At 47.5% G+C, this 14323-nt stretch overlaps 1 protein-coding gene across 4 annotated transcripts in view; it reads right to left on the bottom strand.

The window, feature by feature from the left end:
• The window catches only part of AMOTL1 (angiomotin like 1), a gene marked incomplete at its 5' end in the record, with an annotated part of 122486 nt that overhangs the window by 80683 nt on the left and 27480 nt on the right, over positions 1-14323 (bottom strand). The window contains one exon of one of the 4 annotated variants that reach the window (XM_081100137.1): positions 12501-12755. The exons of the other annotated variants lie outside the window; for them this stretch is intronic. Within the exon in view, the coding sequence (XP_080956263.1) occupies positions 12501-12549 (49 nt within the window). Of the gene's footprint in view, positions 1-12500; positions 12756-14323 lie in introns of those variants that run through there. 4 annotated transcript variants of the gene reach the window in all.

Here is a 14323-nt window from a genome sequence, read left to right as displayed (position 1 = left end):
ATTCACTAAGGTTGCAGCTTCGATCCCACGTCAGGGTGCATACAAAAAGCAACCAATGAATATAGAGATACGTGGAACAATAAATCCATGTCTCTCTATCTCTCATCAATAAATAAAAATTAAAAATAAAATAAAGCCAGTGAGTGGCACAGTGGAAAGTGAACGTAGGTTTTCGGCTCTGGGGTCTTCATTAAGCTCCACAGAAGAACACATCCCAACTAGCCCATTAGGCCCATGTCCCACAATCAGACAGGGCCACAGGAAGGCACAGGAAACCAATTTAAAGAGCTTTCTAGACGGAGACACTCCACACTTCTAGTAATTCACTGGCTGCGTCTTTGATCTCCATATCCTCCCAAGCTCCCTGGCAGGGGCCCTTCCATACTTCTAGAAATCACATCGGTACTTTAAACCCATTTCCTCTTAGTTCATAGGGAAGACAGAATTCTTGAAAGGCGGTTATGAGTCCTTCCTTGGCCTTCTCAGAGTGGGATGCACCAGCTCCTCTGCCTGCTGTTTTCTATCACCGTGCGGCATTACATCCCTTTTAAAATACAAGTTCCGTGGGCGCAAAGGACAAACGCCCCACATTTAGTCCAGTGCCAGGCGTATGACAGACTTTCACATGTCAGACGGAGGGGGAAAGGTCCGCTAGAGAAACTGTATCCTTTTTTTTGGCATTCTTGCCAAATTCTCCAACTCAGTACTGACTTGTACAATCCAGACTTACTCCTTCAACAGGTACTTCCTGACCGGTGACTGCTTCTGTGCCATGGTTTATATTCTGTCCAAAAATAAGAAATGCCACGCTCCCTAATACTCAGACATGTGCCTTCTTTAACAGAAAGTGAAAATATCTCACATAAATTCAATTAGAATGTTTGTGGCGGCTGCCTAAGTAAACTGTTAAATTTAATACTACAGTCTGTTCACTTTATAAACAAGCTTAATTACACATAACCCATTTTATGTTACTAAACTAACAAAGTGATCTTAGTTACTTAACAAATGCTATTAATATGTAAATATTTGTATTTACTTCAGGCTTTCCTCCCTCCCCCTCCAAATTCCTAGAATTCATGTTAGAGAAAGTTGAAGGTAAGAAACTTCAGAATTTCAGAAATTTTTTTTCTCTAAGTCCAGGACTAAGATAATCCAAATGTCAGAGTAGAGCTTTTTAGACTTATATTCTTAAATTTTTTTTTGATGAGTATTTTAAAAGATCAAATCCAAAAGTTAGCTAAAGGAAGCTGATTTGCTCTTATGCCACCACCATTCATTTTTACTCTACCAGGCCAGTCACCAGCATGGGAAGTAAGTCCGGCAGGATTGTGTCTTTTAACAAACTTCCTGTTTATTATCGGACACTCCCACAATCTTCAAGGTTTGTGATGCTGTTTACAATACTTTCCCGGGTGTCTTACTTTAAGCTGTTTCCTACTCTCTTTTTCTGTCTTTCCTCATCTTTCTCCCCCACCCCATGCAAGCAATCTTGTCTGACCTTGTATCTTCCAATCTTTTCCCACATGACTAGTCCCTCAGGACACAGGGCCTTACAGAGAATTTCATATTCTCTTCTTCCCCCAAAGCCCCCAGATAGAGAGGGCTCATTCATAAGAAACTCGGTTCTCTGCGCCCTTCACAGTATAGAAAGGGCCTGCCTCTCTCCTGCTTTCGGGGGTCACATCATCCAGAGAAGCCCTTCCAGCTGAGAGCAGCTGAATGTGAGAGGCCTTCCTTCCTCGCTGGCACGGGGCCACCGGGCGTGTGCAGAGCCCCACCTCACACTGAGGAAGCAAAGCGAGCCTGGAGGCCAGGGTATCTATCATCCTTGTCTTGCTCTGTCTGTTCTGAAAAGGGTGGAGGAAAAGGTGGAGGAAAGGAGGGGCAAGGGGAGGGCAGAATAGACCAGAAGAGGTGTGAGAGAACAGAATTGGGGAGATCTGTTATGTGGCTCCCATAATAGTCCAGGAGGTAGGTTGGACTGTAGAGACACGCCAAGGAAGGGAAAGTATGCAAGACGTATGTTGCATACGTTCTGCAAAGGACCTAGTGACCGGGTGTGGGGCAAGTAAGGGAAGGAACTTTACAGTTTACAGCACACTTTCAAAGGAGGCAGCTGCTAGGACGAGGTGGTGTGGAATGGTATCTGAGCAAGCCCACACTGGCAGGGTGGACAGGGCAGCCCCCTGCCTCTCCCTGACAAGGGCTGGTTCAGTAGCAGAACAGACCCAAGTGGAGGAGTCCAAGCTGGCGCAGAGCCTCTCTCGAGAAGGACCTCTTACTGCTAAATCCACCCGAGCATTTCTATTTGCTTCCCTCAAGGACCAGGTCCCAGGGAGAGTCCCAAGAACTAAACCAAAGCCTCAAACGTCACTAGAAACAGTAGATACCTTGACAACAGCCTGCTAACCTGGTAAACTCTACCTACCCCCGGCATAATGCAAATGCCTTGCTGACTGACCCACCTTCCAAATGAAATGAGCCTCCGAAACCACAAGTGGCAAAATGAGGTTCAAGCTGCTGGAGCAGCCACCCTTTGTTATTCCTCCCAATCAGGTCCACACCAGACTTCCAAGGGAGAGATACGAGAGATATTTCACTCATAAACGTGTCCCTGTTCTGCCCCAGCTGGTGTGGCTCTGTTGGTTGAGCGTCGCCCTGTGCACCGAGTGGTTACTGGTTCGATTCTTGGTAAGGGCACATGCCCAGGTTGTGGGCTTGAATGCAAGAAGCAGCCGAACGATGTTTCATTCTTGCATTGATGTTTCTCTCTCTCTCTCCATCTCCCTTCCTCTCTCTCTAAAATCAATAGAAACACACACAAAAAAGATGTCCCTGTCCCGTCATATGAAACCCAGTGATGCTGCCACCAGACAAGCAGAGCTGATAACTCTCTAGAAGAGCAGGAGCCAGTGAAACTTGCTGCGATGATGGAAATGGCTGTTCAGTACTTGAATTGTGGCTGGTATGACAGAGGACCTGAATTTTTAGTTTTAAGTAATTTAAATACTACATCTGGCTAGTAGTTACTGTGAACAGAGTAGGCCTAGGAACTTAAGGGGAAAAAAAGGATAGAATTTTTATTTCTCGACTACAAGCAAGCTGAATCTCTTGACAGTCCAGCATCTACTTAGGCTGTTTTCCAGCACCAAACTCTTCTTTCTTTGGCCATTACTACACTACACATCGATGTGCCTCCAAAATATGTTTGTAAGCACTCTGAGCCCCCAGCCCGACGCCCCAGCCAGGAACCTTCTCCAGGACACCTCTGCAGATTTCTGCATAATCTTTACCAAGTCTCCCCAGCAGCAATAAAACTCACACCAGGTGAGGCAAGTCCATCCCCAAGTCCCTTTGGACACTGTTCCAAAGGCAAGTCGAGATCCCACAAAATAATAAGACACTAATTTTGCACCATGTTTTACTCTGACATAGCCCTTTCACATGCAATATCTCATGTAAGCCTCACAATAACCTCAGGATATAAGAATTTAGTAAACACATTTATTTCACAGAGGTTAAGTGACTAGATAAAGCAATATGGTTTGCATATGGTAGCCATATACCCTAACTTGGCATGTCTTCTATGTGGGGAGAGGTCATAAGACAATTGAGGAAAAAATGGGGTTGGGAAAGGGGGAGGTAGAAAAGAGTGAGTAGAAGAGAGAATAGTTATGTGCATCAACTAGTAACCTGAGAAACCAATCAATTTATTTCCATCTCATTCATTAACATGAGTAGACACAATTTCAAAGAGTTAAGCACTTTAGTATGGGTCCAATTTAAAAGAGGACTGGGCTCTAAAATAGTGGTTCTTAATGTGTGTTCTTGAGTACTTGTTAGAAATGCAAATTCTCAGGCCCCATCCAAGATCTGAAACAGAAACTCTGGGGGTGGGGCTCTGCTGTCTGAGTTCAAGTCAGTCCTCCCAATAATTCTGATGCCCACCCCCGTCACCCCCGTCCGAGAACCCCTGCTGGAGAAATGTACATGGAAGGCCTCATGCATTTCCTCTGGGAAAGAAACAACTTGGTCAACAAGGGACAGGAAAGGGAGCTAGCCTGGTGACAGGAGTCTTGGTTTTCCGTGCCTCCGGCAATAAACTCTGAACCAGCTCACAACAGCAGACACACCTCCGGCCACCTCCTGTGGTCAGGGCAGAGAGGAAATCGTTCTTTATTCAGAAAAATCTTGGTTTGTGGGTGGGGAAAAGGCATATTTTATGGGCAGTACTAGACAGTGAATAGAGTATTCTAGCTCCTAACCTCATTCAGTAAATATTTGGCACATGACACAAAGTTTCCAACTGTGGCCAAAACCGGTTTGGCTCAGTGGATAGAGTGTCGGCCTGCGGACTGGAAGGTCCCAGGTTCGATTCCGGTCAAGGGCATGTACCTGGGTTGCGGGCACATCCCCAGTGGGGAATGTGCAGGAGGCGACTGATCGATGTTTCTCTCTCATCGATGTTTCTGGCTCTCTATCTCTCTCCCTTCCTCTCTGTGAAAAATCAATAAAATATATTAAAAAAAAAAAGTTTCCAACTGTGAAAAGGTAAGCTTCTATGAGTAGGAACTGGGGTTCCAGTTCCTCAGGGAAAGGAGATATATGAGAATACACATAACATTATCAAACAGTTTGCCTCTCTGCTGTTTTAGTCATAGCAATTACTATTATTATTATTATTATTATTGTTATTGTAGTAGTAGTAGCAGCAGGCATTTATTGAATGCTTTCAATGTGCCCAGCTCAGTGCTAAATATGCATTATTTCATTTCACCCTCATGCAACTTCATGAGGTAAGAACTATTATTGCCTCTATTTTATCCACGAGGCTTCAGCAAGTCAAATTCCCTGAGGTTACAGAGCAAGGAAGAGGCAGGACCAGAAAGCAAACCAGGTCTATTTCTTCCTAAACAATCCAAATACCACCCCCTTTTACATTTTAATATATACTCTAACTTTAAATCTATTCAACTTTATTCATACCCTTTGTGCATTTTTAAGTATGCCACATGCTATTAAAAAAAGTCACCAACACTCAAGTCCGTCAGCATATACTCAGGAACCAGGATGACCCTGACACTGAAGAATCCGTGGCAATAAAGACATCCAAAAACTGGTTCAAAGGCAAGAACCAATTTTACTCACACTGCTCAGGTAGCACGCCCAGGGAAGCCTGCCTGACCACCTGGACCAAAGCGAGCCCTCTCTGCTCACTGCTCATCACACGGTCTCTATTATGGTCCTTAACACAGGGGAATGTCCACACACAACCCCACTAATCAGTGAGCTCTTGAGAGTAGGAACCATATATGCCTGATTCATCTGTAAGCTTCCAGAGCACTAAATACATAATAAACGACAGAAGACATACAAATTCTTAAGAGGGTAAATGTGAATCACAATCTGATTATAAGACATAAAATTGTGAAACTTCTAGAAGAAAACGTAGGAGAAAATCTTTGGGGTATAGACCTAGGCAAAATGTTCTTAGATGTGACACCAAACGCATAACCCACAAAAGAAAAACAAAATCAACAAACTGAACTTTATCAAAATTAAACATTTTTTTTCCTGCAAAATATCCTGTTAAAAGGTTAAGAAGACAAACTGCATGCTGGGGGAAAAATGTGGAAGCAACATATCTGACAAAGTTTTAGTACCTAAAACATATGAAGGACTCTCAAAGCTCAATAGTGAAAAAAAAAAATAACAACCCAGTTAGAATATGGCCACAAGACAGAGCAGACATTCCACCAAAGAGGACATACAGATGGCAAATAAGTTTATGAAAAGATGTTTAACATCATCAGCCATTAGGGGTTGCAAATTAACACCATGACAGACTAGAACCCTTTGGGAGCAGTTAGAATAATAAACAAATGCAGGTGAGGATGCAAAGGAACTGGCCCTCTCATACTCGTGGAAATCCTAACATATAAAAAGCCAGGGGCCGTCACGACCAAAACAACTGGAAGAACGACCGAACAGCAGGCTGCGTGGGGCGACCAGGCCGGCAGGGAGGACAGTGAGGGGCGACCAGGCCAGTGGGGGGGGCGGGGCAGTTGGGGGCAACCAGGCCGGTGGGGTGGGGGGGGCAGTTGGGGGCAACCAGGCCACAGGGAGGGCAGTTAGGGATGACCAGGCCAGCGGGGGGGTAGCTAGGGGTGATCAGGCCAGCAGGCAGAGGCAGTTAGGGGAGACCAGGCGAGCAGTTAGGAGCCAGCGGTCCAGGATTGTGAGAGGGATGTCTGACTGCGGGATCAGGCAAGCTTAAACCAGCAGTCGGACATCCCTCAGGGGGTCCCAGATTGGAGAGGGTGCAGGCTGGGCTGAGGGGAATTTCATGCACCGAGCCTCTAGTGTAAAATAATGCAGGCAACTCTAGAAAAGAATTTGTCAGTTTCTTAAAAAACTAAACATACACTTACCATACAGAATCAAGCAATCACACTCCTGGGCATTTATCAAATATTAAGAACCCCCAAACTGGAAACAACCTGAATGTCCTTCAGTAAGGTGAATGGTTAAATTGTGGCACATCCATACCATGAAATACTGCTTCGCAATAAAAAGGAATGGCCTATTGAAAATGCAACAGCTTGGTTGGATCTCAAGGGTATTTGGCTTAGAGAAAAAGCCAATGTCTAAAGGTCACATACCACATGATTTTATTTATATAACATTCTCAGAATTATAGAGATGGGGTGTGGGGGAAAGGGAGATGGGTGTTACTAAAAAGGGCTGGCACCAGGGAGATCCTTGAGATGATGGAATAGTTCTGTACCTGGACTGCGGTGGTGGCTACAGGAAATCTACACATGTAAAAAAACTGCATACACACACACACACACACACACACACACACAAACGTGTGCATGTTAAGCTGGGGAAGTCTGAATATGCTCTGGGGATTGTACCAATGTCAATTTCCTGTTTCCACTACACTAATGGCTAATGAGGTCCCACACACAGATTAAAACATACACAGTAGGATTACATGACTTCATTTTTTTAAAAAAGTAAATCCAATTCCCTAGGCCCGTGGTCGGCAAACTGTGGCTCTCGAGCCCATGGGCGGCTTACGAAGTACCCCCTCTGCCCCAATGGGCCTCCTCTTCTTCAGTAGAGAAGAAATAACACATCCCAAAGAAACGTGGGGCTGACCAGCCCAATATTATGGATGCACCTTTGAAACTTGAGGATGGCCTCCAACTACACCCGTGGTCGGCAAACTGCGGCTCGCGAGCCACATGCAGCTCTTTGGCCCCTTGAGCGTGGCTCTTCCTAAGCCTCAGGAGTGCCCTAATTAAGTTAATAATAATATACCTACCTATATAGTTTAAGTTTAAAAAATTTGGCTCTCAAAAGAAATTTCAATCATCGTACTGTTGATATTTGGCTCTGTTGACTAATGAGTTTGCCAACCACTGTCCTAGGCCCTAGGGTCTTAACAGGGATATATTTCCTAACACCTTAGAGCATCAATTGACAACCTTTCTCATATCACAGCACACATAAACTAAATACTAAAATTCTGCAGCACACCAAAAAATATATTCTTTGCTGATCTGACCAAAAAAACGGTATAGTTGATTCATTCACATTGGACAGCTGTTGTCATTTGTTTTTTGACAATCTAACGGAAAAGCGATCAGTGCCCCTGACTATAAAGTCAGCTAATTGCATGTGTTAAAATTCTTGCAGGCACACTGGTTGAAAATCGCTGCCTTAGAGCTATTCCCCCACCTCCCTCATAAAAGGAAAACCAATGCCTGATGTGGGAGCCCCTCTGGGAGTCCAGGAGTCCTGTCCTAAGTGCTTGGAATGAACATACCCTAAGGTTTCACAAGGGAGGCCAAGGGCCTCCCAAGTTAGAGAACGCAGCATGGTGCCAACACACAAACAAGCCCAGGCCTAGCTTCCCGCCAGCAAAAGTAGTGTACTGACCTACCCTAAATGGCCAAGATTTAAATTTTGTCTTTCCTCCAAGACAAAACAAAGTCAAACCAACAGAATAATTTTTTTAATTGCTAAGCAAACAAACAGAAACTTCAACAACCCCAGACTACTTCCAACAAACCCTATAATCAAAGATGTCCTCTTACGTGACCTCCAAACTACTCCTTGCCTTTCAAGTATTCTATTGCCTAGTGATTCTGGGACTTAAGAGTCTACAAAAATTAATGGGGAAAAAAAAAACAGGAGAAAAATTGTTCAAAACACTAGAGAATTTCCTGACCTGAGCTTCCACATGCACTTAAAATGCCAGCAGCCACATTTGGGCGGGGTGGGGGGAGGGGTATTACAATTCTCCAAAGAATTGTGCACATCAGAAATACTAATAGGTCTTACAACATTACTTCCTTTTAATTTATGGGCCTGGAAAATCTTTCAGGTTTTTACAATTTTTACTAGCAATTCTGTTGTTTCATAGTCATTATTTTTTCTTTAAAAGGCTACATTATATATGGTAGCCCATGGTTTTGCTTTCCAAGGTTCCAGTAACCTCAGTCAACCTCAGTCTAAAAATATTAAATGGAAAATTTCAGAAATCGGCAATTCATAAGTTTAACATTTCACGAGGTTATGAGCAGCATGACCAAATCTCACGCCATCCCAGTCCATCTGGCCCAGGACGTGACCCGCCCCTTCATCCATTGTGTACACTACCTGCCCATTTGTCACTTAACTGGCTCAGTTATCACATGGACCGTCCTGGTATCGCAGTGCATGTGCTCAGGTAACCCTTATTTTACTTAATAATGGCCCCAAAGTGATTTACATAACTTTTACATATATGGCTAATATGCAGTGTCCCCTCGGGAGTTCCACCGGGAGACCAGGAGTTAGATCACTTGCTATGACGTTCACTGACCACCAGGGGGCGGCATGGAATGAAGGGAAGCCCCAGACAGCAACCGGAAGGCCCCGGCCCTGATCGCCAGCCAGGCCTAGGGACCCTACCCGTGCATGAATTTCGTGCACCGGGCCTCTAGTTATAGTATATTGTTATAACTGTTCTATTTTCTTATAGTTACTGCTAATCTCTTACTATGCCTAATTTATAAATTAACCTTTATCATAAAGATGTATATACAGGAAAAAACATAGTATACATAGGGTTCAGTACTATCTGCAGTTTCTGACATCCACTGGGAGGTAATGGGGGAATACTGTAGTACTTAGTCATTTTCAGAGCACTTCCACAAAGTACTAAGTAAAAACACAGCACTGGTACTGAGGGGCTGTACTTTTCAACAGAATTCTCACCAGCCAGACTGCCATCTAATTTCATAAATTGGCTCAGCCATCTCTCCCAGGCTTGGGTCCACACTCCTGCACAAGGGTAGACCAAAAAAAGGCAGATGCCTCCAGACAAACTGTCCAAGGCAGGCATTCTCAAGTCTAATCAGCAGTGTGCCTGCCCATAAAACCACTCACATTCCTGCATTCATGTGCTTTTCTTAAGGACAGCACTTTAAAACCTCATTTCAACTGCAAGTCCTCCATTAACTTCCATGAAAAGATATATGTGCCCTTCCATACATTAGTATTCTTCACCCTCCCTCTGCACAGGACCTAAAAGACCAACACTTCTGTGCACTTTAAAAAGAAGGGGAGGGGGGAATGGACCTTCTACGTCCAGCACCTTCTCCCCCTCCTATCCACTTGCAGAGGTTACAAGGGTTTCCTTATCTTGAAAATGTATCTCTCCAAAAACTAAACACTCCCCCACCAACACCTCACCAGGGAGAGTAGGGCATCTTTAAAGCCTTCTCTATGCCCTATCCTTTTCATTCTGGTCAAATAAGTGGCTTCCAATCCTTTATTCCTCTGTAAAACAGTTCAAAGTGTATTTAGGTATTGCTCCCACAGGTCCCATAAAGAGCAGTCACACTAACGGCACTATAACGCTCAGAGCAATGTGTTGGGACAGAATTTCACATTGGTCTAGAGCAGTGGTTCTCAACCTGTTTGGGCCATGCCCCACCTAAGCATCTCTAAAATCCTGATGCCCCCTCATGTGACATATAATTCTTATTATTCAAAAGTGAACTCCTATTCACGAGGAGAAAGCCTAAAAGGCCATTAAGTTAACAAGCTTCAAAGAAAATGGCATCCGTGAAAGAGAAAAATAAAAGAACGAAAGGACATTGAAGTACTGAGGAAGAAATCACTAAGAAATTATTTTAAAAATAATAATAATATGAACTGATATGAAAAATAGCAAATGAAGTTTCAAAACATATATAACAGAGAACGGAAATGCATAAATATGTCACAATACATATTTATATACTGTATATGAGGTCCCTAGAACCGTAAGAAATGCAAAACATTGTTAATAACTCATTCTCGAATTGCCCCCTAGTGGGGTGTGTGCCCTACTTTGGGAAACCCTGGTCTAGATTCTTCAAGAGTTCGCAATCTAGACAGACCCCTAATTGTTAACCTGGGTCTGACCACCACAGGGAGCTACCAGAATCCAGAAGTGGTGGACACCAAGAGTGGTGGGCAGTGAGGAGCAGGGGTGTCCAGGAGTGGTGGGCAGCCAGGAGTAGGGGTGTCCAGGAGTGGCGGGCAGCCAGGAGTAGGGGTGTCCAGGAGTGGCGGGCAGCCAGGAGTAGGGGTGTCCAGGAGTGGTGGGCAGTCAGGAGTAGGGGTGTCCAGGAGTGGTGGGCAGCCAGGAGTAGGGGTGTCCAGGAGTGGCGGGCAGCCAGGTGTAGGGGTGTCCAGGAGTGGCGGGCAGCCAGAGGAAATCTGTCAGTTTGGCAGGGACCCAAGCGGCAGTTTGGAAGCAGAAAGCCATGACTGTTCAACATTTCAAGCCCTAACTATTCTTTTCTCTTTTTTTTCAGCTTAAAACAAAAAAAGTTTTTTTTAAAATATATTACACAGGAGCAGCTGAATGAGGTCATTCTGTCAAGCCCTGACTTTTCACTTCCCGAAAAGCAAGGACATTTTTTTGGAATCGTAGCTATTAATACCCCTCCATTCTGGTTTTACTTGCTTATGTCAAATAGCATTACTGTTTGGAGTAGTCAGAGGCATCTCAGGGTATCATAAATGGCTCTCCACCACCACCACCACCACCCCCCAACCCCAACCCCCACCACCCAGGACTTGAGCAGCAGTACAAAAACTCAACTCTCGTCGTGATATGCCTAGAAGAAGGTCATGGGCAACCGTGTCCGCACTGTGTCAGGATGGCAAGGGAGCTCAGGGCCCAGGGGCCCAAAATGTTGGTCCAAACCACAAAGCCCCCGGAGGCTGCATGCGAGGGTCCCAGCTGCTGAAGCCCCAGTCCACCCACGTGATCCACATGCAAGCTGGGCATTTTCCAAAGCTCTTGCCAATGGGAGACAGTAAACCCACACCGAAGTCACAAAAGCAAAAAAACCTTCGAACAAAAATGGAAAGTCTTCCCTTCCACCAGTCGAGATACTAGAGAGCCAGGCGTGGCGAGGCTAGGGAGCTGCCGGCAGGCGGGAGTCGGGATTCTCCGGCTGGGGCACCCAGGGGTAACCCGGGCATCTTCGCTGCCAGCTCAGTCCAGGCCGCGGAGGCCCTCGAGGTGGGTGCGTGCAGGGGCTGTCAGTCCAGCAGGGCTGACTACCGGGCACGTTAGGCCCCTGCCCAAGCGCAGGGCCTCGGCTCCACTCGGCTGTCATCCATCGGGTGACGCGCCAATCTCCCTCCCGCCACCAATGTCACAATCCAAGAAAAAAACAGTTCATCTTGGAAAGTTTGATCCCTCCCCCGCCCCCCCTCCCAACCAGATTCTTTTAAAGGCGGCATTAACAGCAAGGGATGTAACTCCCCGGCTTCGGTCAAATAAACCGGGGAGAACAAAGAAGAAGCTAACGCGATCCAAGCCTAGGCGGCCGGGGCGCAACCCCTGCCTCTCCCCCATCCGCCAGGGCCGACTCCCCCGCCGGCAGGAAGGGTCAGGCCGGGAGCGCGCAGCCCGTCGGGCCGGCGGGTGTGCGCGCCTTTGTCTCGCGCGGAGGGAAGCGGCCACCGGCCACCCCCTTTCCGCCTCCTCCCTCGGCAGTCGGAGACCCGGGCGCGGGCGCGTCTCCGAGAGTGTAGCCATATGGCAGGGCCCCTCCGGAAAGGCCGGTCCCCGCGTCCGGGCGCGCCCGCACCCCGGGTCCTGGGCCCCGCGGGCGGACACAACTTCCCAGTGTTAGAAGGGGCGCGGAGCAACAGGGCTCTGTGACCCAACCCGCTGGCACTGGGGGCCTACAGGGTGGCGCGGAGACGGAGTTCTCTTAAAAAAAATTCTGGGTAAGAAAGCAGGATTCCAGTGGCGATCACTCGGGCCCCTGGCGCCGAATCGGCTGCCCGAGTCTCTCCGAGCCGAGGCTCACTCAGCCCCGAGCCCCCGAAGAGGGCGCCCAGCCTCGAGCAGCAGGGGGCGGGGAGCACCGGGTCCCTCCCGCGGGAGACCTGGAAGACGCGGAGGCGCATCCCGAGCGGGGACGGGTTACCTTTCACCGCAGACTCACAAGTTCCCCGGCGCAACTTTGCCCTCCACATGAGGCGATCATGGCTAGTTCAGTGCCGCGGTTGGAAAAGGCGGCCGCCAGGCAGCGCGCGGGGCATGGCGTGGGGCTGCGCGGGGAAGCGGCGCCCGACCATCGGCCCCATTCACACAGGAAGAAGGGAAACGCCGGGACTTCACCTCCAGCCCCAAACCCGACCACCGCTGCTGGGTCCTAGAGCGTCCCGCGCGCTCCCGCCGCGCGGGTCGGGGAGGGTCGTCCGGGCTCGTCACTGTAACCCTACACTCCACCCCGCCCCGGCGCCCGGCCGTTGGGCCCTAGAGCCCGCCTACAGCCGGGCTCCACCGGCTCGGGTCCAGGAGCCCGCCGGCTGTCTGGCCTGAAGCTCCAGCGGACATGTCTCCCGGAGAGTTAGGAAGGCGATCGCCGCCCTTGTTTTGTCCCCCGCTGCGGTTTAATTAATGTCAGTTCCTCCTCCTTCGACTTGCTCTCCCTTCCCACCAGGCTAACTCCGGCAGATAATCGGTTTCCTATCTGTCCTCTAAGTCCAGGCTAGGTTCCGTTTAGGATTTTTTTTTTTCTTAAGTGGAATTTCCAGGTGAAAAGTGGCCACACGCTTTTCTCTTTGCATTCCCCAGGCCCCAGTGCTTCTGTCACACGCGGAGATTGGACGAATGCTGCTAACGGGTCTTACACAGCCTTAGCTCTTAAATGTACTGTGCATCCTGTGGCCACAAACCCCAAGCCGTTATCTGCCCCAATGGAGGCAAAGACAATGACTCTGGGAAAATGTGGCTGATTCTCCCCCACCTCTTATTAAACCAGGCCTTACTAAGTAACATTCTTCACCCACCCCATCTATTCAATTATCCAGGGGCAGGCCTTGGGAGTCTTGATCTGGAGACAGGGAACGAACGCCCCACCATAACATTTCTCCCCGGCTTTCAAAGGCCGCTCTGCTGCTCCCAGGACCAGCGGCCAGGTGATACTGGGGTTGCGCAGGAAGATGTTAATAGGAGAGTTAGTGCATGCACACCGCACACCGCTGGTGTGCCTCTCCTCTCCTTGCCCTTTCACAGACCAGGAGCCCTTCGAGCATTCCTGCCTGATTGTGACAATCGCCTATTTAGATTGCCAGCAGTTGTTCCCCTTCAGTCATTCCTCTTGGATTGTGTGTTCTTCGGTTGATTCCAATCCAGTCTTCTGAAACCCAGGATGGCCAGCTCAGAAACCTCTCCAGATAAAGTCCAAATGCAGTAATTTAACAATTATTTACCAAGTACCTACTCTGTTTAAAGTCAGCTATCCTAGTACTTGATAGCACACAAAAGCAGCTAAGCCCTTCACAGATTTATTTCAGAAGACAAGATATGCAAACAAAAGAGGAAGGCAGCAACACAAGGGCTGGAGGTGCCTGGGAAAGGTGGAGAGAAGTTCTGACTGCAGGAGGAAGGAGAGCACTGAAGGGTGGTGGAGCTCAGAGGCAGCTAGCATTTTAGCACAGACTGGGAAAGAACAGACAGAAAAAGGAGGGAAGGAAGGAAGGAAACGCACATTTATTATCTGACCTCTATTAGCTACCATACTGTATCCTAGGAGGCAACAGAATTTATAAGTTACAAGCACCCCTGGGAACAAAACAGGCATGGATTGAGTCATAGCGCAACCACTCACCAGCTGTGTAACCTTGGGCCAGTCGCCTAACTTCTCTAAACCTCAGTTTACACGGTGATGAAAATAGCACTTAAGCCTCACAGGGTGGTTGTAGGACCGAATGAAGTAACAAACGTAGAATATTTAGCACAATG

The sequence above is a fragment of the Myotis nattereri genome (assembly GCF_964212035.1).
Source record: "Myotis nattereri genome assembly, chromosome: 9".
Classification (NCBI taxonomy): Eukaryota; Metazoa; Chordata; class Mammalia; order Chiroptera; family Vespertilionidae; genus Myotis; species Myotis nattereri.
The sequence above is the reverse complement of the archived record's forward strand: the minus strand, read 5'-3'. Positions and strand labels throughout refer to the sequence as shown.